At 39.8% G+C, this 22,672-nt stretch overlaps 2 protein-coding genes and 1 long non-coding RNA gene across 9 annotated transcripts in view; 2 read left to right on the forward strand and 1 right to left on the reverse strand.

Annotated features, from left to right (window-relative positions):
* Window positions 1-1,642, forward strand: part of LOC135110437 (uncharacterized) — a 17,327-nt gene extending 15,685 nt beyond the window's left edge. The window contains exon 4 of the long non-coding RNA XR_010273265.1: window positions 1,503-1,642. This is a non-coding gene — a long non-coding RNA (uncharacterized LOC135110437). The remainder of the gene's footprint in view (window positions 1-1,502) is intronic.
* LOC135110435 (ras-related protein Rab-34-like) overlaps window positions 1-13,278 on the reverse strand; it is a 24,550-nt gene extending 11,272 nt beyond the window's left edge. For 2 of the 7 annotated variants that reach the window (XR_010273262.1, XM_064022777.1), the window contains exons 1-7: window positions 6,307-6,427; window positions 5,814-5,917; window positions 5,407-5,549; window positions 3,860-3,961; window positions 3,013-3,077; window positions 1,476-1,612; window positions 464-665 (exon numbers count right to left, since the gene is read on the reverse strand). Coding sequence is in view for 6 of the 7 variants with exons in the window: in XM_064022777.1 (XP_063878847.1) it covers window positions 464-665; window positions 1,476-1,612; window positions 3,013-3,077; window positions 3,860-3,961; window positions 5,407-5,549; window positions 5,814-5,909 (745 nt within the window). In the remaining variant the exon portion in view is untranslated. Of the gene's footprint in view, window positions 1-463; window positions 666-1,475; window positions 1,613-3,012; window positions 3,078-3,859; window positions 3,962-5,406; window positions 5,550-5,813; window positions 5,918-6,306; window positions 6,428-8,898; window positions 9,025-13,212 lie in introns of those variants that run through there. The other 5 variants (XM_064022781.1, XM_064022782.1, XM_064022778.1 and 2 more) reach the window with 5 other exon arrangements.
* On the forward strand, window positions 6,718-11,015 carry LOC135110436 (NOP protein chaperone 1-like). The gene is made up of 4 exons (XM_064022783.1): window positions 6,718-6,826; window positions 8,492-8,568; window positions 8,907-9,053; window positions 10,016-11,015. The coding sequence occupies exons 1-4, from the start codon at window positions 6,772-6,774 to the stop codon at window positions 10,265-10,267; spliced, it is 531 nt and encodes a 176-aa protein (XP_063878853.1). The 5' UTR covers window positions 6,718-6,771; the 3' UTR covers window positions 10,268-11,015.
* Window positions 13,279-22,672: the final 9,394 nt, after the last annotated feature.

Genomic DNA, 22,672 nt, shown 5'->3' on the forward strand with positions numbered 1-22,672 from the left:
AGGACATTCGAATCACAAGGTATGACTACATAAATTATAATCTTAAAATCAAGAGCAATTTAATTTACTATATATCCTATTAAAGTCTTCCTATAACTGGATAACTTTCACCAAATATATCTGGGATATGTCTTGTGCATAAAATTACTTCCAATAACTATGACATTCACTGCACTGGTAGAGAAAAGTATTGACGTATCACCTGAAACCAAGGTATACCCACTTGTATACCCTCAAGGCAGGGCACAACCAGAACACACTCAGTACAGTGAAATACTGAACAACTGATCTAGAAATCCAAATAAATCTAAGTTTCAGGAGAAACATTGTGATGGAAATTGAACATGGGATCCAAGCATGAAACTCCACCATGTTACCAATTGAATAATAGGTGCACCCTATGCTCAAGCGGGGGTTGTGGTGCTTTTATGTTAGAGTCATTACACTGACATGAGGTACTTACTGACAGTGGACTGTTTACGCCTATCAGAGGAACCACTGCTCAGCTCCTGCATCACTGAATGATCAAAGGTGAGTGCTGCAACACGTAGGAACAGAGCTTCCACGTTGTCTCCTGTTTTGGAGGACACTGCCCAATACTCTGCTCCAAGACCCTGTGCCACACGGCGGGCCTCCTTCTCAATCTGGTCATAGGCACCCTCACTCTGCATGTCCAAGAAGGGAGTTTTGAGGCAATGTACTGTACAACAATTGAACATTAAGATCACAGAACATATATTTCCAACTCTTAAAATCAGTGAGAATCCAGCTTCTATCATATTTGCTCTCACTTGAACCAACAAATCTAAAAAATATTAAACAAATGGGAGAAATTTGCACAAGCTTGCCTCACTCACACTTCTGCCACAAAGCTAGCACTCTCCTTGCATGTCAACTTAGTCACTGCTGTTATGCCACTAAAATGCTTATAATGTTACTAACAAACATTTAATAATTTACCAGTTACTTAATTTTGGTCATAGTAATGCTTATGTGGAGGACAAAAGACTTATCACATTAGCACTGCTTAATAATTAAGAAAATAAGTAACAGAATTACAAATACCAATTTTGGTCATAGTAATGCTTATGTGGAGGACAAAAGACTTATCACATTAGCACTGCTTAATAATTAAGAAAATAAGTAACAGAATTACAAATACCAATTTTGAAAAAGAGGGAAGGAAAGACATAATATGAATTACTGAACAAAAACTAAAAACACAGGAGCAAGTAAATATAAATGAAGGCTGGAAGTAAGTAAATAAAGGCTATAAATAGAAAAATAAATAAATAAATAAAAAGTAAATAAAGGCTAGAAATAAAAAAAATAATAAATAAATAAATAAAACTAGTAATACTAATAATATTTAAAAATACAATAAGAAACTGAAAAGTTCCCCAAACTAAAGAATATGAATGTAGAATCTTAACCAAAATCTTATCCATTCAGTACAAACAAGAAAGCAGCCTCACCATCAGATCTCGTTTTGTCCCCACCAGGAAGACCACGGGGGTGAGGCGGTCAGCATTGGCCTGCCGTGCTTCCTCCAGCCACTGGGAGGTGTGGGCTAATGTCACGATGTTGGTCACGTCAAATACGATCATCACCGCTAGGAAACAATAACTGGTGGGTTTAGAAATTGAGGGACTGGAAACTAAGGCTATGGCAACCTCTAACCAATTTTTAACACATGGACTGATAGGTTTAAGAGGCTGAGGGATCAGAAAATTAGTGTTATATGTTCTGCTCAAACCTATGGGACAACAAGACTGGTGGATGTCAGGGGTGAGGAGCTGAAAACTACCCTGGGTACAACTACTAGGGTACAAATGGAATGACAGACAAAGGATTACTTTTGTGATACATTTTTCACATCTATTTGAATTATGTAACAGTATTTCAGTGCATTTATATTCATACTTGTATGTATTTGAAGTAGTTGTATTTGAATACATAATGCTTAAATTCACTCCTTCTCTCATAAGGGCTGTAGGACAAGGACTTATAACTACAAAGTACTAATAAAAATGCAATAAATAAATGTTTATTAAGAAATGAATAAATAAATAAATAAATAAATAAATAAATAAATAAATAAATAAATATATATATATATATATATATATATATATATATATATATATATATATATATATATATATATATATATATATATACACACACACACACACACACACACACACACACACACACACAGTAAACCCTCATTATACAGGACTAATTGGGGCGAAGCCACTGACATTAAAGGTGAAATCTGATGAAAGCAGTGGTGACTGGGTCAGGAGCTCCACAACTTCTAATAACACTTGCTGGTGCAAGACTGAGACAGATGCAGTGTGTGGGTGCCAGGGTTGTGCTGCTGGCCAGCCCAAATTATTATACAACAATGTGAAAATTGTGACTTTTCTATACATTATGGTGTATTATGTTCATGGTAGGCAATGTATGGCAGATGACAAACACAAAATTATGGCAGAAATAGCATAATTATGGCAGACAGTACAACCCTGGTTGATGTGGTATGTGCTCACCATCACCACCACCACCACCACCACACCCTGTTGTATCAAACCTTAAAAAATAACTGCTAAAATAGATGTCATCTCTTGTGACACCATTCATCAATTACCCATCACTATAACAATTTCAAGTCCACCTTCAAAGCTAAGGTCTGCGTACAAGTAAACAGATCAGTGTTTGATTTTATGTCTGGCTGCCTTGTCTTTTTATGGATTGTTGTGTCTTAATTTCAAAGAACTCTGACATGGTTAATTTCCATCACTACATGAACAACTTTACAGCAATCATTTCTATTCTTCAACCAGATGAAATTTATTGAAGACCTGTCTAAACTGCAGTACCCTTAAGGCAAGTTTGCTGCAGGATGGGATTATAAGACTGTCTTAGTTCCATTTACTCTCTAAAGGGTGGATCACCTAATACAGACCTGTCTGCATGCAATCTATTTCTCCTTAGCCAGATACTCACCACTGGCACCCCGATAGTATGAGGCAGCGATGCACTTGAATCTCTCCTGCCCAGCCGTGTCCCAACTGACAAGGAAAAGATATGCATGAAAACTTTCTTGCATACATATCCTTTAAACTTTTAAGTCTTTACCTGTGAAGAATTATGAACAGAAAAAAGCATCATGTTACTTTGGTAATTAAAATCATAAACAGCTGCTATGCTGCCCTATTCTGCAAATCATCCATGTTTACATGAGTTAGAGATTTTATATGAAATCACCAAATTTACAGGTATGTAAAACTGCTAATATATATATATATATATATATATATATATATATATATATATATATATATATATATATATATATATATATATATATATATATATATATATATTTCTCGTAGTATCTATCTATTCTGCTGTCTACTGCTCAAGCATGTTAACCAGAAAGCTGTAGATGACCTTGAGCTCTGCAGATCCCTTAATCTCAGGAAACAACCCTTCACGCTTAGGGTGTGTGCACATAGAACACTGGTTTTCTGGTGTGAGAAAGTAATTTGGTATCCATTTTGCCAGACATCCTCTCATGCAAGTTGAGCAGGTAAGAATGGTCCACGGGAATCAGGACAGCTGGTACAAGCAGGATGCCCACATTGACACACTCAAGCCAGCTTCCTCTGTGCATGTTTACACTTGTTTATGTGTGTAATTCTTGGGGTTGGTTGCTTGTGCAAGAAAACCAGGATTCTCTGTGCACGCACTCTTATGCATCAAAAACTTATAGAGTTGCATTTGCCAGAAAAAGCAGCTTCTTTTCTATGAATCCCAACCAGCATTGCTCAGTCACATCTTTAATACTCACATTTGTAAATTGAAGGGGATACCGAGGATATCAAATCTCTCCACCTCAAAGTCTACACCAATGGTTGCCTTGTAGTTGGCATCAAACACTTGGTGACAAAACCTGCCAAGCAACAGAACATCATCACTGTTGTTATACATGAGAAAACTAAAGCAAATAAGCACATCTGGAATAAAGCTCTGAAAAACAAGTGTCACATAAGGGACTTGTCCCATTAATCTTAAAAGGGTAACATATGAAGAAGCTTGTACATGGATCTGATGATTTCAGTTGCACTGTTTTTAAACTAAACAAGTAAATCCATTCATCCTCCAATAAAGTTATGTCAAGGTTTGAAGATTCATAGAACACTTGGAAGTTGATCTGAAAATGAGATAAAGTGGTCAAGATAGGTACTGTTGTCTGGGGTCAAACTCATGTCAAGACTGTCACAGTGGTATATTTTTTCAAACCCATGTTGCCAGTCAGTCCATAAGAGTTCACTGAGACCTACTATGGGTTTCAGGGGCTGCGTTACATAATTTTTCAGTAATGTCTCTCAAAGAAACTGGGATCCTATGTTCAATTCTCGAATATTAGAGACAAGTTCTTCTAACACGTAAAGCATGTCAGGGGATCAGTGCTCTGTCCTGCTACTGGACAGCTTTGTTCAGTGGGAAGCATGCATTTATAGTGCTTCACTGTTTTCTTTACTAACACACAAACTATTTGCTTTCAATACATGAAAATCATTCCTCTGGGGATAGAAACCAGGGCCCCCCAAGCTCTGCCATGAGGGAGAGGCTTTTGTCTCTCACATTTGAGAATTGAGGACATTATTGTGGTGAATATTAGCAGGGTGTTTTTTATGTTGGAGGAACACTGGCCAAGGGCAACAAAAATCCAACAAATAAAAAAAGCCCACTGAGATGCCAGTCCCACACAAAGGGTCCAAAGCGGTAGTCAAAAATTGAAGGATAAGTGTCTTGAAACCTCCCTTTTGAAGGAATTCAAGTAGTAGGAAGGTGGAAATACAGAAGCAGGCAGGGAGTTCCAGAGTTTATGTGAGCGGTAGAAGACAGCTAGAGATGCAACATTGCAGCAATGAGAGAGAGGCTGAAGACAGTCAGATAGAGGAGAGGAGTTGATGAGATGAAAAGCTTTTGATTCCACCCTATCTACAAGAGCAGTATGAGTGGAGCCCCCCAAGACATGTGAAGCATACTCCATACATGGGCAGATAAGGCCCCTGTGCAGAGTTAGCAGCTGAGAGAGAGAGAGAGAGAGAGAGAGAGAGAGAGAGAGAGAGAGAGAGAGAGAGAGAGAGAGAGAGAGAGAGAGAGAGAGAGAGAGAGAGAGAGAGAGAGAGAGAGAGAGAGTGTGTATCCTCACTGGACGTGGTAACACTGCAAGGAAAATGCATAACTGGCAACTGAGACCTGGACATGACCCAGCCAGTCAGGGGCAACACACTGACACTAACGCCCATACTAGGTAGCTCAGGTCCTGCATATTAATTACATCTTCAATACACACCACCAGCACTAGGTCACCTCCCTCAGCCCCACCTGTTAACAAGGCAGGTCTTGCCAGTGGCCACATCTCCCAACACAATCATCTTGGAGATCTTGAGGCCTGCCTGCAGCATGTGGTCCCCATTGGCTGCATTCTTTACCTCCTCGTGGAAGTCGTCATGGGTGTGTGGGCTGGCCTGTGGCAAAGAGGAAGTGAGGATATGTGAGACATATGAGGACATGGAAGATAAAAAAGGATAACAATAGATGAAAAAAAATAAAGAATAGTTTTCTACAGAGTAATAGAAACACGGAATGGATTGAAAAAAAGGAAGTGGTTCATAGAGAGATGACACACGACTTCAAAGGTCAAATTAGATAATGAAGTATAGAGACGGGACAGTACAAACAAAGCTCCCCTCCCTTATGCTACAGTCACGTAAATGCGCGCACGCACACACCTGTCTGATGAATGGTGGTGGGAGGGAAGCGATGACACGATCTTTCTGGGCCCGAGTCTGCAACATGGTGTATACAGCAGATCTGCTCAGCCGCATCAGTCCTGCTGGAAATGGTTAAGGTGAGATACATACCACCCAAGGAAAGAATGTGCACTTACCACATCACTCAGTCTCCTTATTGTCAAACAGTAAAGGAATGCCTTGCTGTCTAAATACTTGGAATGATAAGTCTACACAACGGAGTGATGGTAATGAAGATAAATAGTTATTTTTAACAAGTAGTGGGAACCATGGTCAAAAGAACACTAAGAATGATGGTGCCACATGAAAAATGGTGGAAGTTGTGTTTTGCCATCCAAGGCCCACCAAGCCGCTCACTGCCGCCCCCGCATACAGTACATAACCCTGTTCTTTCAGTATGGGGACATTACTCATTACCGCTGATACTTATTTACATACAAAATATAGTTTCTATCACACCTTAGCTACTTACAGGCCAGCTAAATTAGAACATGTCGTGTTTCTGAGAATATACAGGAACAGGTGAGCGGTGTCGTGCTGAGACGGGATGCGGCTTGTGTTTACAAGTTTATGATGGAACTCTGACTCCCCCCCCGCCCCCCTTCTCGCCCTCTCCCCCTCCAGTTTGCCAATCCTGCCATCATCAGAAATATTATGCAACTAGAGACAAGACTAACGTTAACATCAGGTTTAGATTCATTCTATTAAATAGTTTCACTGTTGATCCCTTCTTTGTATGGATTACTTGAAAAAAAAGTCATTACGCCGAAAAATAAACTGATATTGTCTGCAAATTAATAGGTTCAGAATATTTCCGTAATCTCCCTATATTGAAAAGGACATCAATTTTAAAGTTACCATCGTTAATGCATATAAAAATTGACTAAAGATACATTGCCGAGTTCGTTGTTTGGGGTCAAGTCCAGTAAGCTGAAGCATGGCGGTGCCCGTTAACACGTCTTCCGAGCTGCTATCCGTCACTGGCGATGGAAGTAAGTGATAGAATGGAGCGAGGAGGGAACAGTAAGGTACCAGTGAGAGGGTGCTGGCAGTCTCTCATGGAGACTATTTAATTTGATCCTGTGGACTGTATGCCACACAAGGTCATCCAAAAATATTAGCAGTAGCAAGATTACTTCAGAGTGGTGTACTGTGGTTTCCTGAGGCTCACCATCTCACGAGACTCCGGTGTAGCATCGATTCCTCACTGCGTGGTTGTCGGAATTAAGATATCATTATTCAGACTATCAGACTCGTCATCCTACAGTTGAAGGATTACGTGGAGGCTAGCCAGCCACTACATGTCTGACCGTGGGCAGTAAAGTTGAGCGGCCTCGATGAGTAAAATGGTGGTAGTAAAATTGTTCCACCTTGAATGTATGAAGGAACACATAACGAACAGATTACTGCTTGAAGTAATCGCTTCTCGATCCTGGCCGCTTTGTCCACTGCTGAGGTCCAACCACAACTGTTCCATGTTCTGAGTGTGGACATTGGGATTTTGTTATATACACGCCGCGAGTCACTATAAATTGCACTCCCAGGCTGGATGTGTTGTTTGATGATGGATACCAGCGTCCCTGCACTGCTGCCCTGGTCAGTGAGGGGCATAATGTAACACTTTTTGGAGATTCGCAAAGTACCATCAAATATACAAACTTGCATCAGTATATGACCATGATTGTATTTGCAAGTTACAAATAAGGTTTCATCGATCTCCACTTCAATCATCTCACCACTAGTAAAATCGTGATTATCAAACCACCACTCGGTCATCTCTGGGCAAAAACTTTGCCAGTCGACATTGGTACCGGGAGTCCATAGTTCAAATACTTAAAAGGTGTCATGATCACTGTTTTTATTTATTCATTTATTTATTAATTAATTATTTTTTATTTATTTTTTTTTCTGAATATTTGAGGCGAAAGAAGTTCCATTGTTGTCTGAAGTCGCGAAATTCCACTGCCTTTTCTTCGTCTTGACTATTTTCATCCACCAGTCACAGTGCCAAGAATGTCTGTCATCTCTCCTCTCTATAAGTACAAGGAACTTAACAACGTGGACACTACTTGTAAAGGAAGGGCACATGACACCTTAAGAAGTGGAGTGCAGCTTTGTCATCAAGATGGAAATCTTTGATAAATTTACAATGGTTGTAGTGACATCAACATGCTGCAGCCATCTTTATGCTGACTGGGAATTGGAAACCAAGCCTACTGCACAAAACGAATCAGTGGGCTGAAACTTTGAAACGTGAAGCTCTAAATGTATGATCACTATTTCACCAAGTTGTCATTTTAAATATAAGTATAATGTAACCTAAACTAACCTAACCTTAACCTAATTTTATAAAAAAAAAAACATGATGGTAAAAGTTATGCCATAAGGGAAATTCATAGAAAGTCAGGAATATTTGCTAAATGCCATGAATACAGCCATAAATGTAGTGAATCATTGGCAACAGTAATGGCACAGCAACAGTAACAAAATTATGAAAGCTAAACCTATACATTGTGAATGTTCTAAAAGTAAAAGAATTATAACTCAGTCTGATTAATGTATAAAGGTAAATTGTCTCATCATCAAATGGTATTGTACTGACAGCCTTGAGCAGCACCACCACTGAGACTGACTAATATGTGTGTTGTGCTTTGCAGGCTCCAGAAGTGTGGTGGAGAGCCTTTTGAGGCAGCCCAGCAGTGTACCTCAGAGAGAAAAACCAAAGACCTTTAAGGTGGGTTGTTACTGCTGCTGTGAACAATGATAATGATGATAACGATAGCAGTCATGATAGTAAAAACAAATTAGTTGATATTTGTGGTATGCCTGCTTTTCACTGTGATCCATTCAACAGTATGCTTTTTGACTGATATACTCTTGAGGAAGAGTTTTTGCATAAACCTAAACACCAAACCCAGAAAAAGAAGGATTTTCCAAGGTACTATATTACAAGAAGTGAATGTTAACATCATAGTAGTATCAGAAATGTCTTATTTCACAAAGTATAATTCTGAAACTGTAAGGAAACTTAAAGTGAAATAAACCAGACACAGTATAATGTCACCTTCACAGGTAGCAAGGAGTCCACTGCTGGACCAGCTGCAAGCCTTCTTACCGGAGTTTCAGCAGTCCACTGATCTGCTTTTAACACAGCCCCAGCAGCAGCTGAACGACCTCAACATCGAAAATACTGAGGAAGATGGCAAAGTGATAGAGATGGTGAGCCTCATATTTGCCATGTGGAGGGATAATAAATGAACTTGCTTTTTTAAAATAAAGAATTTGATTGATCTTTTATAGTATAACTGGCAAATTTTTATTCTGCCCTCTCAGTATTCTTAGAATTGTACAACACAAAGTATGAGTTGATTTTATCATTATAGAATAAATTCAGTTTTCGCTTTTTCAAATGAATTAACCAATATGAACAACAAAATGTTAATCATGAATTCCCTAGTGTAAGAGTCCTTACATCTGTCATACAATATAATTATTTATCATCTATGATTTTGTTTTACAAAATAAAAAAGTCAGTCTTTGGATTCAGCCTTTCCTAAAAAAAAAAAGGGCAACTGCCCTTAACCTTCATAATACTGACCTCTGACTGCCTAAGTCTATAACATTGATGGGAAACTCCATATTTAATCTCAGACTGTTTTACATGATCAGTAGTAAGAATTTCACAAGAAATAGTCCACATATGATACTGAACCTGCCAAAAGTAAATTTTAGCAATCTTGTGTTTAATATTTTGTCAGTTCCTTTGTTTAATGTCTACATTGTCCTCCTATGGTTTTTGTTCCTTAGTTTGTACCTGTACAAGTTTCTTTTCTGGTCATTCTGCTTCTTATTTTGTAAATGTTCACTGTTCTTGTCATGAGTGTCAGTAAGTTGCCATCCAGTCACTTTTATTTATTCATTAATGATGACACTGAATTCAGTGTCTGTTCCACTCTCATGCTGATTCTCCAAAAAGTTTCATGGTCTTGCATGTTAGTATGAAAAAAGTAGGATCTTGGAGATGTTGCATGCTAATTGGATATCTTGGTGTCCCTTTACAGAGATAGAAACACCTGGAGAGGCAAACATGCTTGGATTGTCTTATGTTTGAATTTTGAAATTGTGAATCTCTATCATATTACACTTCTCCTTACTTCCTCCTTTATGTTTCTCCAAATCAGAACCTGCTAGTAGGGCAGCGAGAATCAAATGACAGTGAAGATGAGGAACATGCCCAGGCTTCAACAGGAGAGGATTCCACTGACAGTGACTCAGAGGATAATCTGCTGCATCCAAAGAATCTGCACTTGCCCATTACCACCCTGGATGGCCAACAGCGAAACCTCATACAAGTGTTATCTGAACGCACAGAGGAGGAGGAGCAGTCTGATGGTGAGGTGACAGTGGCATCCTCAGGCTCAGGAGAGCGGTGAGCATCAGCCACAGCACATAGTCTTCACTGCAGGACATATTGTGTTCATATGCACCTGAAGTACATTATTTACATGTACACTATTTGCTTCATAGAAAATTGTGGAAAGGAAAGGAGTTCAAAAAGAATATAAAAATGTGTAGTTACCTGAAAAGGCTAAAATATATGGCTAAAAGCTTTCTTATTTGTCCTCCCTGTAGAGGAATAGCAAGGAGACAGATAATGAGACACAGCAAATATGGACAGTCCTGAGTAACACTGCTAAATCTAAAGTGTGAGATAGTTATGAGTATATGGAGCAAAGTGTGAGTTGCTGGATAAAGTGATGATTACTGTTGTTTGTCTTTGTAGTAATAACTGCAGTGGATCATGCAGACTATAGCAAGTAATGATTCTAGAATGAAGGATGCAGTTGAAAAGAGAAGAGGTGTGAATGAGATAATATAATGGAGAGGAAAGTAATATATATATATATATATATATATATATATATATATATATATATATATATATATATATATATATATATATATATATATATATACACACACACACACACACACACAAGATGAGAGGAAAGGAGGCACTGGTGTATGCCATGGATGTAAAGCTGTGGTGATGTTGCCTATTGGAGCTGTTGAGTTGCAGTCCAGCCAGCACCTTCAGGTGTATGACTCCATTAACCTCATACCAGAATAATATGTAACTGACAAATGTGTTAAAATAAAAAGTCTTTGTGTTATTTTCAATATGTTTTTATTTTCAATATGTTTCAATGATTTTAATATATATCAATGATTTGGATAGTGGAATTAGTAGTGATGTTAGTAAATTTGCGGATGACACAAAGATAGGTAGATTAATTGGGTCAGAATCAGATGCCATCGCCTTGCAGGCAGATTTAGATAGGATGAAAGAATGGACGGACAGATGGCAAATGCAGTTTAATATTAACAAATGCAAAGTACTTAGCGTAGGTAGAGGAAACCCACACAGTAGGTACACATTAAACAACAAAACTCTGGTAGCTGCAGGGTATGAGAAAGATTTAGGAGTTATAGTTAGCTCTGAAGTCGGTCTAGGAAAGCAATGCATAGAGGCCAAAAGCAGGGCAAATAGGGTATTAGGATTAATTTTTAGGAGTGTTAAAAGTAGAAGGCCCGAAGTAAAATTAAAGTTATACTTGGCGAAGTCTTTAAGTGGTATAAGGGGTATAAAAAGGGGGATGTAAGCAAAATTCTTAGGATCAGCAACCAGGATAGAACAAGAAATAACGGGTTCAAGCTTGAAAAATTTAGGTTTAGGAAAGAGATAGGAAGAAATTGGTTCTCAAATAGAGTGGTAGATGAGTGGAATGGACTCAGTAATCATGTTGTTAGTGCTAGGACATTGGGGAGCTTTAAGAGAAGATTAGACGGGTTTGTGTATGGGGATGATAGGTGGAAATAGGTGGGTATGTTTCGTACAGGGACTGCCACGTGTAAGCCTGGTGGCTTCTTGCAGCTTCCCTTATTTCCTATGTTATGTTCTTAACTAAATTCTGAAAATTCAATTAAAACAAGCCAGTCATCAGTTTATGTCCATTAACCAGCAAAGTGTTAACTACATTTATTTTATGTAATTTATCTGGCTAAGTCAGTAGAGTGTCAAGTGTGTAAAATTTATGTATTTTGAAAACATTTCTCACATGATTGTGAGGGATCTCTGCTGCTCATATGAAGGGATGCAGGCTACCAGATCTCAGCATGATATAGCCAGCCTACCATGGATACAGGGTGACTAAAAGCCTTACAAAGGCAACATAAGCCTCAAGTTATATGGTTGGTAAGCAGGCTGGCAGAAAGAGGAAACTATTTGCAACTTTCAGAAGAATCAAAACTGTTTTACTCAGTTTCATGGTGCATGACAGCCTATTTGCTTTAGTAGTGATAGCACTGGAAAATATAAAGGTAATAGAAATTAAGAATTTTAATGAAAATGTAATAAGCCACTTTGGTAACTTGAAAAGCCAACAGAACGATTTTCCAAGTATAATGTCAATGTATTCAAGTATTATTAATCAGTCACCACCTCAACCAGCACAACCTCCACTAACCTAACTGTGACACACCCTACTACATTGGCAGATGTATGTCTTATGGCACACAAAGAAAGTAAATAAATAAGTAAATAAATAATAATAGATAAAATAATAATAATAATAATAATAATAATAATAATAATAATAATAATAATAATACAATGATAATTAAACAATGAAAACTGACAAGACTATGTCAAGAAGTGTCTCCTGCCTGTATGATAAGCAAAAAGGCTAGAGAAACTACAGCTACCTAAACTTGAAGGATGAATGTATAGGAGATATGATTATGATGTACACGTGTGTGAAAAGAAAAGAAAAGTGATAATAATAATGTAGACTCCTGTCAACGAGGGAATACAGCATAAAAAAGTACAAGAAACTTAAAAAAAAAATAAAAAATACAGAGGTAAGGATTGTTTTTTCTGAATAGAGCAATAAATCAGGGGAATACAACAGCAAAAAAAGTATATATATATAAAAAAAAAAAAAGGTTACCAAGAGAGGAAAGGAGAATGAATCTCAAACATGCATGATGTGAAACGAACGCATCGGGAGAGGCCACCACTGGATGTCAAAAGAATCCCAATGACATGCACACATTACCCGGACGTGGAAGGAAAGCCAGCGGTGTAGCAGGCGTAGGATGCAGGCAATGGGAATGAGATGCACGTCTGAAGGGTGGGTGTGGTGTGCGTGTGACTGTTTGGTGGGAATAATGAGTGACAGGGGGAATGAGATGCACGTCTGAAGGGTGGGTGTGATGTGCGTGTGACTGTTTGGTGGGAATAATGAGTGACAGAGTGGGGAGGAGAGGGTAGAGGGACAAACACGAGATTTATCTCTACAGACAGGTATGTACGTACGTATATGCCCGTCTAAGAAAATTGGGCGGCAAAACACAGTTTCCGAAACACTGGTATCGCTTATGGTACGACTAGAGAAAGCTGCAAAAAAAAAAAAATAATAATAATAAATAAATAAACAAATAAAAAAAATAAATAAAAAATTATACATCATAATAATTAAACGAATTTTGTATGCTTTTATTATTATTATTATTATTATTATTATTATTATTATTATTATTATTATTATTATTATCATCATTATTATTATTTTATATTCATTTATTATTTATTTGTTTATTTATCTATATTATTTACTTTTATTTATTTATTTATTTATTTATTTTTTTTTTTTTAAGACAATGGCACCTGCAGACAATCACGTTGCAGTTACATAATATGGATATTCTGTTTTCTTTTTTCAGGCTTGTATTGTGGGTCTGATATTTGTGGAGGCAAAGTCGGTCGGCCTCCGCCTGTGGCGCCTTTAAAGAGTTTCATGCCGCTTCCAGAGCTTCTCGGTGCAATCACCGTTGAATTTTGGGTCAATGGCAGCAAATGGGCGTTCTTCAGCCACTCTGTGATTGCGTGAAGAACGCCATGGCCAGCTTCCGGCAGAACTGGAGCTCCGATCTCTCTCTCTCTCTCTCTCTCTCTCTCTCTCTCTCTCTCTCTCTCTCTCTCTCTCTCTCTCTCTCTCTCTCTCTCTCTCTCTCTCTCTCTCTCTCTCTCTCTCTCTATATATATATATATATATATATATATATATATATATATATTTAGCTAGGACATCAGTTGGGACCACTGTCACATCAGTTGTCAGTATGGAGGGAATCTATGCACACTCGTTTCAGTGTAACCAATAAATCATAAAAAATATTCTCATTGCTGAACAATGAGAAACTTTATCATTTTTTTTTTTTTTTTCTTATCGAGCTCGAGTAAGTGGTGGGTCTTGCACAACATGGCATTCAGCCAACCTTCAGGGAAATCCCAGCTTGCCCACACAGTTGTTTGTGGATGATGTTTGCATCTCATCACTATCCCGATTGCACCTGCATCTTTACATTGTCTTTATTCTCTTTTTAATTTTCTGAAGGAAGCATTGGGGATTTCCTTAAAGTCACAGGGATGTTAAGCATAATTTCCTTGCCTTTCATGTTGCTTCTTACCATGTTGACGCTACAGCCTTCTGCATCGTCATTCTGCTTCCAGAAACAGCTTAGTCATCTTCAAGGCTAAGGTAGCGCTTCTTTCTTTTATGTAACATTTCTTTCTTCTACTCACCTTTGACGCTGCATTTCGGCACAACGAAACTCTTCACGTGTGTTCCCCTTCCCGTCCTGCAGCTACATTCCTCCCCTGTTCAAACACTGCGAACGCTTTCCCGGAATCCTTATGACGAATTATGCATACACTCCCTCACTCCCTGGAAACACACTAGTTGCACAACCGTATGTGTGTGTGTGTGTGTGTGTGTGTGTGTGTGTGTGTGTGTGTGTGATAAGGGAGATGATGGAATAGGAAGCGCATAATATTGTCAAGAAAATGAAGAACCTTTAAAATATTATCAGATAATTTCGCATTTTGTTCTACTTTTTGTTTATTAAAAGAGAAGGAAAACATGTAATACAAACAAAACAAAAACAAAGTATAACACGTACATAAAAAATAAATAAATAAATAAATAAATAAAAAAGCAACAGGGAGAAATTTATGGAATATATTAGGCGAAGGAGGAACCGAAGTGATTATGGTGATGATTAAACTCGTCCATTAATAATTCTTAAACACACACACACACACACACACACACACACACACACACAGCTTCCCTAATGGTGCAATCATTATCTCTTCAGCCATTCATTGTTCTCCTCCTCCACATTTCTCACACTGCATCGTGATGGTTCTGTTCCATTCTGTCGGAACACGTGGGAAAAACGATAGGAACTCTATCAGACTCTTTCAAAACCAGAGAATCAAATTCGCATTGGTCTTTTTCTTGTTTCTCATTCACTTGCCCGTTCTGTCCGCCGCAGTCACCCCATCAACAACCCTGCTTCTTTATTCCTTTCTCGAATGCCAAGGCTCCTCCAATAACAGGTAACCTTGATGCCTCTTGCTCCTCCACCCTCCTATATTCCCTCCATGCATCAATGCTGCCCTGAATTTCTAGTCTACGCACTCTCGTCTTTACTCTTTCCCTTACTAATGCGTGGTGTAACCTATCGTCAAGGGTATCCTGGTATGATTAACACACATACACACTCACCCACACACATGCACACACATTACCAAGATGGGAAGGCGACGGAGAAAATATGAACGTACATGACAAGAAAACATAACAAGAGCTAGCTTGGCTTATGAAGAAAGTAATGGTTAATCTATTCAATTACTATTATTACTCCACAGTGAATTACGAGCGACGAAGTAGAATATCGTACGTGGTCCCTCCTCGCCCAGTTCTGCCGCCAGCAACAAGTCGGTGCAGAGAGAGAGAGAGAGAGAGAGAGAGAGAGAGAGAGAGAGAGAGAGAGAGAGAGAGAGAGAGAGAGAGAGAGAGAGAGAGAGACCTATAATCACTACCAATAGATAAAAAAAAAGATACGTGGCACCTTCAGAAAAGTATCAGGGGGAGCAGGAAGAGGAGGAGGAGGAGGAGGAAGAGGAGGAGGAAAAAGAGGAGGAGGAAGAGATTCATAGATCGCCCCCCCCTCTCTCTCTCTCTCTCTCTCTCTCTCTCTCTTCCTCCTCCTCCTCCTCCTCTTCTCCTCCGCTGACGCCGCCGCCGCAACCGCCTCTGCCAGTCCTCTTAAAAGCATTGACATAATTCGAAACACTGATGATGTACACCCCTCACTCTGAACACTCTGAACCCACTCTGGGCGATGCAATTAATAACAAGAGTGGGTGAAATTAAGAAGGATTAAAAATACTTCCCCTGCAGTGGTGGAGTGATCGCTGGGATGCAAAGGTAGTCTTTATTACCATCAAGGCAAATGTTATGAGGATGAATGCAGTTTGTGTACGGTACTTTTATGCTGCATGGGAATAGAGATAGCAATTATATATAAAGTGATATGCTTAAGATAACAAATAACAACTTTGTCAGTTCCTACAGAGAGGAAAATTATGAAACCTGAGACCGGGACAGAGATAAGTTATTGTGAATGAGGAGTTATAAATCGCCTGTAACAAGATCAAGATTAAGGTGTAGAATAGGATACAAATACAGCCATGGGATCTCGACTATTACTCTATGTGGCCTTTGAAAACTGTTTTTATGAGAGGACCAGGTTCAGGGAGGGCTTTTGAAGGGAAGAGATCAGAACTGTTAGCAAATGCTGACAGTCCAAACCAAAACAGCTTTTTTTTTTTTTTATACATATACATTTTCTTTTGCACCTTTTGAAACCTTTACTTGGAAGTGCGCTCTCATCAGAAAAAAAAAAAGTTGCATCCTTGTGAGGTGCATGACGGGGACGGGATGATGAGAAGGTACACAGTGACGCAGCCTCACCAAGGACAGTCAAGTGGCCCCATGAACAGGTGGTTATGCATGTCACGCTGACCACTCGCTTCTTCCCTTACTATACAACACACCCCGATACATACATACATAGATACATACATACAGTATACATGCAGAGAGAGAGAGAGAGAGAGAGAGAGAGAGAGAGAGAGAGAGAGAGAGAGAGAGAGAGAGAGAGAGAGAGAGAGAGAGAGAGAGAGAGAGAAATAATATTGATAAGGCCCAACGAAAAGATCAGTTTCACAGAACAAGTCAGCGGAATTAGGTGAGAGATTCACCAAACAAATTAACTCAGTGGGAGGGCGACCACAAATAATGGTGGTAAAAAATTTTGAAGACTCAGGATCGTGGGCAGGACAGCAAGCATTATTGTGTACATGGACGCAACAGCTAATTTTGGTTTCAGATTCAAGACAGAGAAACTGTATGAGCACAGAAAAGGGTATGCTTCCAGTGGTCTCACACTCCAGGGTTTCGGTGAGGAAGTAAGGTTGAGTTCTGGAGAAGTGAGATGTTCCACAGACTGGGAGTTAGATCTAAGGCCGCAAATGTTGCAGAAGTTAATGCAGAGAAAACTGAAGGAAGCAAGCCAGCTCGTGTCGGTAACTGAAGGAAAGCTTGACTCAAGTGCCCTTCACATTATGCGGTTTCTCGCCGCATCTAAATGTGGTCCGGGCCGGACGCAGCAGTCAACTGATAGTTTGTATGTCCCTCTTCACACTGCAGGTGCAGGTAATTGACCGGTCCAGGCCCGGATGCGCTTGCGGCGTCACACTGGTCTTGTCCGGTTCCATACCCGTGCGAGGTGTCAGTGGGTTTTAAATTTAAATAAAAGTCTTCACACTGTGCAGTTAGTAGCCCCACAGACAAATATATCTAGTGCACTTCCACAAGATTTATCTCTTACAATGGAGCAAGACAGTACTGTAGTACACACACACACACACAATAATATATATATATATATATATATATATATATATATATATATATATATATATATATATATATATATATATATATATATATATATATATATATATATATATATATATATATATATATTTATTTATTTAAAAGTTGTACTAGATGATAATGGAATGGTTAACTAGTAGTAAAAGGGTTAATGAGAACATGAATATGCTTGTGTACCTCAGGCTGTGTAATTTTTTGTGTATTTATATTCCCTTTCATGCCAGTTAAAAATGCACATAATAATCTCCTACGATCTATTCCATAGTACATGCTGCTGCAAAGTGGGAAGAGAGTTGGGTTTCAATGTGTGTGGCAGCGGGATGACTGTGCGGCAGCAATCGCAAGTAGTTCCGATCCGGCAGCCGCACCAAGACGCGGCGAGAAAACGCTTAATGTGAAAGGGGCCTAGTGATATACTTTTATGGTTTCCCTCTCCTGATAAAGACTAGGAAGCTGTTTGCCCTTTTGAGCCATGGATATAAAAAAAAAAAAACTTAGTGATAAGCTTATGCAGATGTTTGTAGTTTGTGTAGTGTAGTGTAGTATCAAGAGAAAGAAAGAGATATTCCCTTTAGAGTGAATACTGCACTCATTGTTATTGAGACATGAAAGAAAGCTGATAGAGAGGACAGGAGAGGGCCAGCAGAAAGTTTGCAGCAGCAACAGCACCCCTCACCCATTCTGTATATGCTTCCCGTAGTCAGGTAGTCAGGTCACAGTAGGCAGGTGTCTATTGCCTCCTCCAAATGAACACTTGCACGGGATGAAAGGTGAAGGTGAGAATGAAAATGATAAAGAAACTTTGTAGCTAGGTATGAAACTGAAAACTAAAGGTGAAGGAAAGCATATAAGACTGATGAAGAAACGAGCCGTGAAAGTATCAAGTCTTACTGGTCACTGGAATGGAAACACTGTAAGGGAACACCGTTTTCCTTGAGAGCGAGAGGCTGTTGTTACCGCGGATCTTGAAGCTCACATGCAGGTAATCCGCACCAGGGCCAGGTGAGCCTTGGGCTGGGAAAGTTGTGTGAGCGTGAATATCAGCATATTCAAAGTAGGAAAACAAGTCGCTGAGTAAATAATAGAAAAGTTCATAAGTAAAAAAAAATAGATGAACACCAATAACCTAGATTAAAATTATCACTAGTATCTTCCCTTCCCCCAACCCTCCTTCTTTCTCTGCACACACACGCACACACACACACACACATAGTATATATACATATGAGGTGTCATCGCGGTAGTTACATTGCGATTTTTTTTCTTTTCGTAATTTTCTAAGAATTTTTATCCTTTAGGCTTAAATCTTTCTAATGTTACGTTAATTTCCATTCAAAGATCATACCAAGATCCAACCATGATCACTCAATACACTATAGTAATTCACGAGTTATTTTGTATTATTCTTCATCAAATATTCGAACCTAACCTGCGTGCACACCATTCCCACGCCTCACAGGCTGATCCATCAATACGGCACACCCAATGTGAATGGCGGAGAGACCCAGTGAGCGGCACGGTCGCTGACAACTGTGGAGGAAAGGATGTCACTAACTAAAGTACGTAGGAGTAAATAGTAGACCTTCAGGCTTCCGCAAAGACAATATCAATATCTTATAGTAGATCCATATATGGATAGATTATACATTCTCTCTCTCTCTCTCTCTCTCTCTCTCTCTCTCTCTCTCTCTCTCTCTCTCTCTCTCTCTCTCTCTCTCTCCTCCATCACCCTGAAGTGGTTGGGTGAAGTTTTTTGCCGTCATATGTCAAGGTGGTCACTACCATCCAGAAATCGAGCCAGCAATTCATTGATCTAATTATCCGAGGTGTGATTCTGATAAAGCATTTCCTAAAATTCTGCTAACTCAACTCGAAATGTTTTATTACTGCTGCCAGCAGGGGGCAGGACATGATGCTCACCTCTACCAAAGGTTACTTGCGTCTCATGAAAGTGGAAAGCTCTTTAAAAGAACAACAGCGCAAAACTGGTTTGATTCACTCGTAAAAGGGTGGAGCAAGGAAGGCAGCAGCACTGGGGAATCCTGTCTTCCCGCTGCCGCTGGGAGCACGCCGGCAAGCAGAGAGGGTGTGGGCAAGGCGCCAGGTCATTACGCAGGAATGTTATAACCGTCATCCCGCAGCAAGGAAAGTGATTCTCTCTCTCTCTCTCTCTCTCTCTCTCTCTCCTCTCTCTCTCCTCTCCTCTCTCTCTCTCTCTCCTCTCTCTCTCTCTCTCTCTCTCTCTCTCTCTCTCTCTCTCTCTCTCTCTCGTTTTGAAATTGTAATAGAGACCACGTTGGTTACCCTTCATCATGCTCACCCTACAGACCTTGACATTACACCAGTGTGTGTGTGTGTGTGTGTGTGTGTGTGTGTGTGTGTGTGTGTGTGCTGGACGTATATACACAAGGGTCTACGGAAATATACAGCGAGGAGGAACGACAGTAAAAAATCGTTTCTCCTTCACAACTCACCTTGTCCCGCACGGCAGCCACGTTGTACCTGCGTCGGGCATTAAATATTGACTTTTTTCTCCAATACTGACCATGACTCATGTGGGTGGAGGCCGCGAGAGAAACCTGGAAGACGGGCAACTGCCAGGACGACTATCACGGACGCTAAATTGCTCTTGGGGTTCAAACGTGCAGACAAGTACTATGCATTTTTTTTTTTATGGTGGGATTACAAGGGACTTCAAACAACAGGTAGTCTTTAGGTCCTTACTAGACGGTTTGACTTTACTATACTACACGGCATTAACTACATTACTCTAACAAACTAACTACAGTATAAAAGAAGACGCGGAGGGCATTGAAATATATGAATAGTGTTGTGTGTGTGTGTAATGATAATAATAATAATAATAATAATAATAATAATAATAATAATAATAATAATAAACGGTTTATTCTTCAGGCAGTTAACAAACTGAAAATGTACTGAGGGGGGTGGGGAAATACTTAGCATTTATCCTAAAGCTAAGTTTAATCTAGAAGGGAAATACTATTGATTGATGGCTCGCACCATGGTGGGAATCGCAGTGTGTGTGTGTGTGTGTGTGTGTGTGTGTGTGTGTGTGTGTGTGTGTGTGTGTGTGTGTGTGTGTGTGTGTGTGTGTGTGTGTGTGTGTGTGTGTGTGTGTGTGTGTGTGTGTGTGTGTGTGTGTGTGTGTGTGTGTGTGTGTGTGTGTGTGTGTGTGTGCGCATTAGTTTCTCAACGTTTAAGTATATACTATTAAGTTATAACACTGCAAGAACAAGGTGATGCATGTTAATTCTTCCAGTAGACGATCTCATGGTTATTAATTCAAGCTACAATTGGAACTTCATTGAAAGGAAGCTGAAGAACTACAGCGAATTAAAGAAAACTCGCCTTAGGTTTCAAGGCGAGCTGAGTTAACACGTCAGGTCGTGCACGGCGGCGGCTTAATGGTGCCGCCTTGAGGAGGTGCTTACGTAAGTCTGTGTTGTCTCGAGGAAGTTAAAGATAAGCACTCTTATTTAGGCATCAAGGGAGTGTGCAGCATACCAGAACACGGACGCGTTCGCCGAGGAAGAGGAAGAGGAGGAGAAGGGGAGAGTGAAAAGTAGTAGCAGCTTAAGGAGGTAGAACGCAAATGAAAGCATAGGAAGAACAAGCAGCAACAACGAAGCTGTGATGTTCAGCTACAGTACCCGATATGAAGCAAGAGACGGCGTTGTGAAGGCGTGGAGATGAATGAAGAGGCAGAGGAGGCACAGGTAGAGAATCAGCCGTACGGGAGGAAAAATGAGGGAGGGAGGGAGGGAGGGAGTGGTGGATGGAGGGAGGGAGGGAGTGGAGGAGGAGGAGGAGGAGGAGGAGGAGGAGGAAGTAGAGGAAGTAGAGAACGCGACAGAAAAGGTAAAGGGGAAGTTAGAAAGATTTGACAGCATCTAGCAATCAGTAGCAGCAATATATATAGTAGTTGGAAATAGAAATATGTAGCAGTAGTTGTGAGTGATAGTAGTACTGGTAGTGGTAGTAGTAGTAGTAGTAGTAGTAGTAGTAGTAGTAGTAGTAGTAGTAGTAGTAGTAGTAGTAGTAGTAGTAGTAAGTAGTAGGAGGAGGAGGAGGAGGGAGGAGGAGGAGGAGGAGGAGAGAGAGAGAAAAAAGTGATAAAGGAGATAGGAAAAGGAGAAGAAGAAGATTTAAAAAAGGGATGACTTACTTGCAAGAGTAAGAAACGCAGAATAAAACAAAACAACAACTAGTACTAGTAGTAGGTGAGGGGAATACAATAAGAGACACAAATGAACACAAAGGAAGAGCAAGGTGGAGGGGATGTAGATGAAGCAGAGGAAAAGTATTAAGGAGGAGGATAAAGATGTGACACGAAAGCCCACAACAGAATGAAGGTCAGCTCCGTAGCCAGGTCCCCTTGACCCACCTCCTGCTGGCGAGTCCCGGGTTTGGTGGCTCACTCTCCTTGCACTCGGCTTTCCCCGACGTCCCGATACACACACACACACACACACGCGCGCACGCACACTCACCCCTCCTGCTCCCTCCCTCACCTACACTCACAACACCCAAGGGTACACACACACACACACACACACACACACACACACACACACACGTTTTTCTACCTTATTCATTCTTTCTTTATTTGTTTTTTTTCCACTTAACATCAGTGTTCTGTGTGTTTTCTTTCTTTACTTTTTTCTTTCTTTATCTTTTTTTTTTTTTTATCACACTCCGTTGCATCTAAAACTTACGATCGACCACACCCCACCACTGTCCTGTCTTTATTATTTGGTTGAGTTTTTTTTTTGTTGTTGTTGTTGTTCACCGTGTATTGTTGATTGATCCCTGTTGCTTGTTTCTTAATTATTGCTATTCGGTTATTGTTGTTGTTGTTGTTGTTGTTGTTTGTATGTTTGTCTCTTTGTTTGCATTTTGTTGCAGTTGCTGTTGTATGTTTGTCTTTTTAGTTGTATATTC

The sequence above is a fragment of the Scylla paramamosain genome, chromosome 20 (assembly GCF_035594125.1).
Source record: "Scylla paramamosain isolate STU-SP2022 chromosome 20, ASM3559412v1, whole genome shotgun sequence".
NCBI lineage: Eukaryota > Metazoa > Arthropoda > Malacostraca > Decapoda > Portunidae > Scylla > Scylla paramamosain.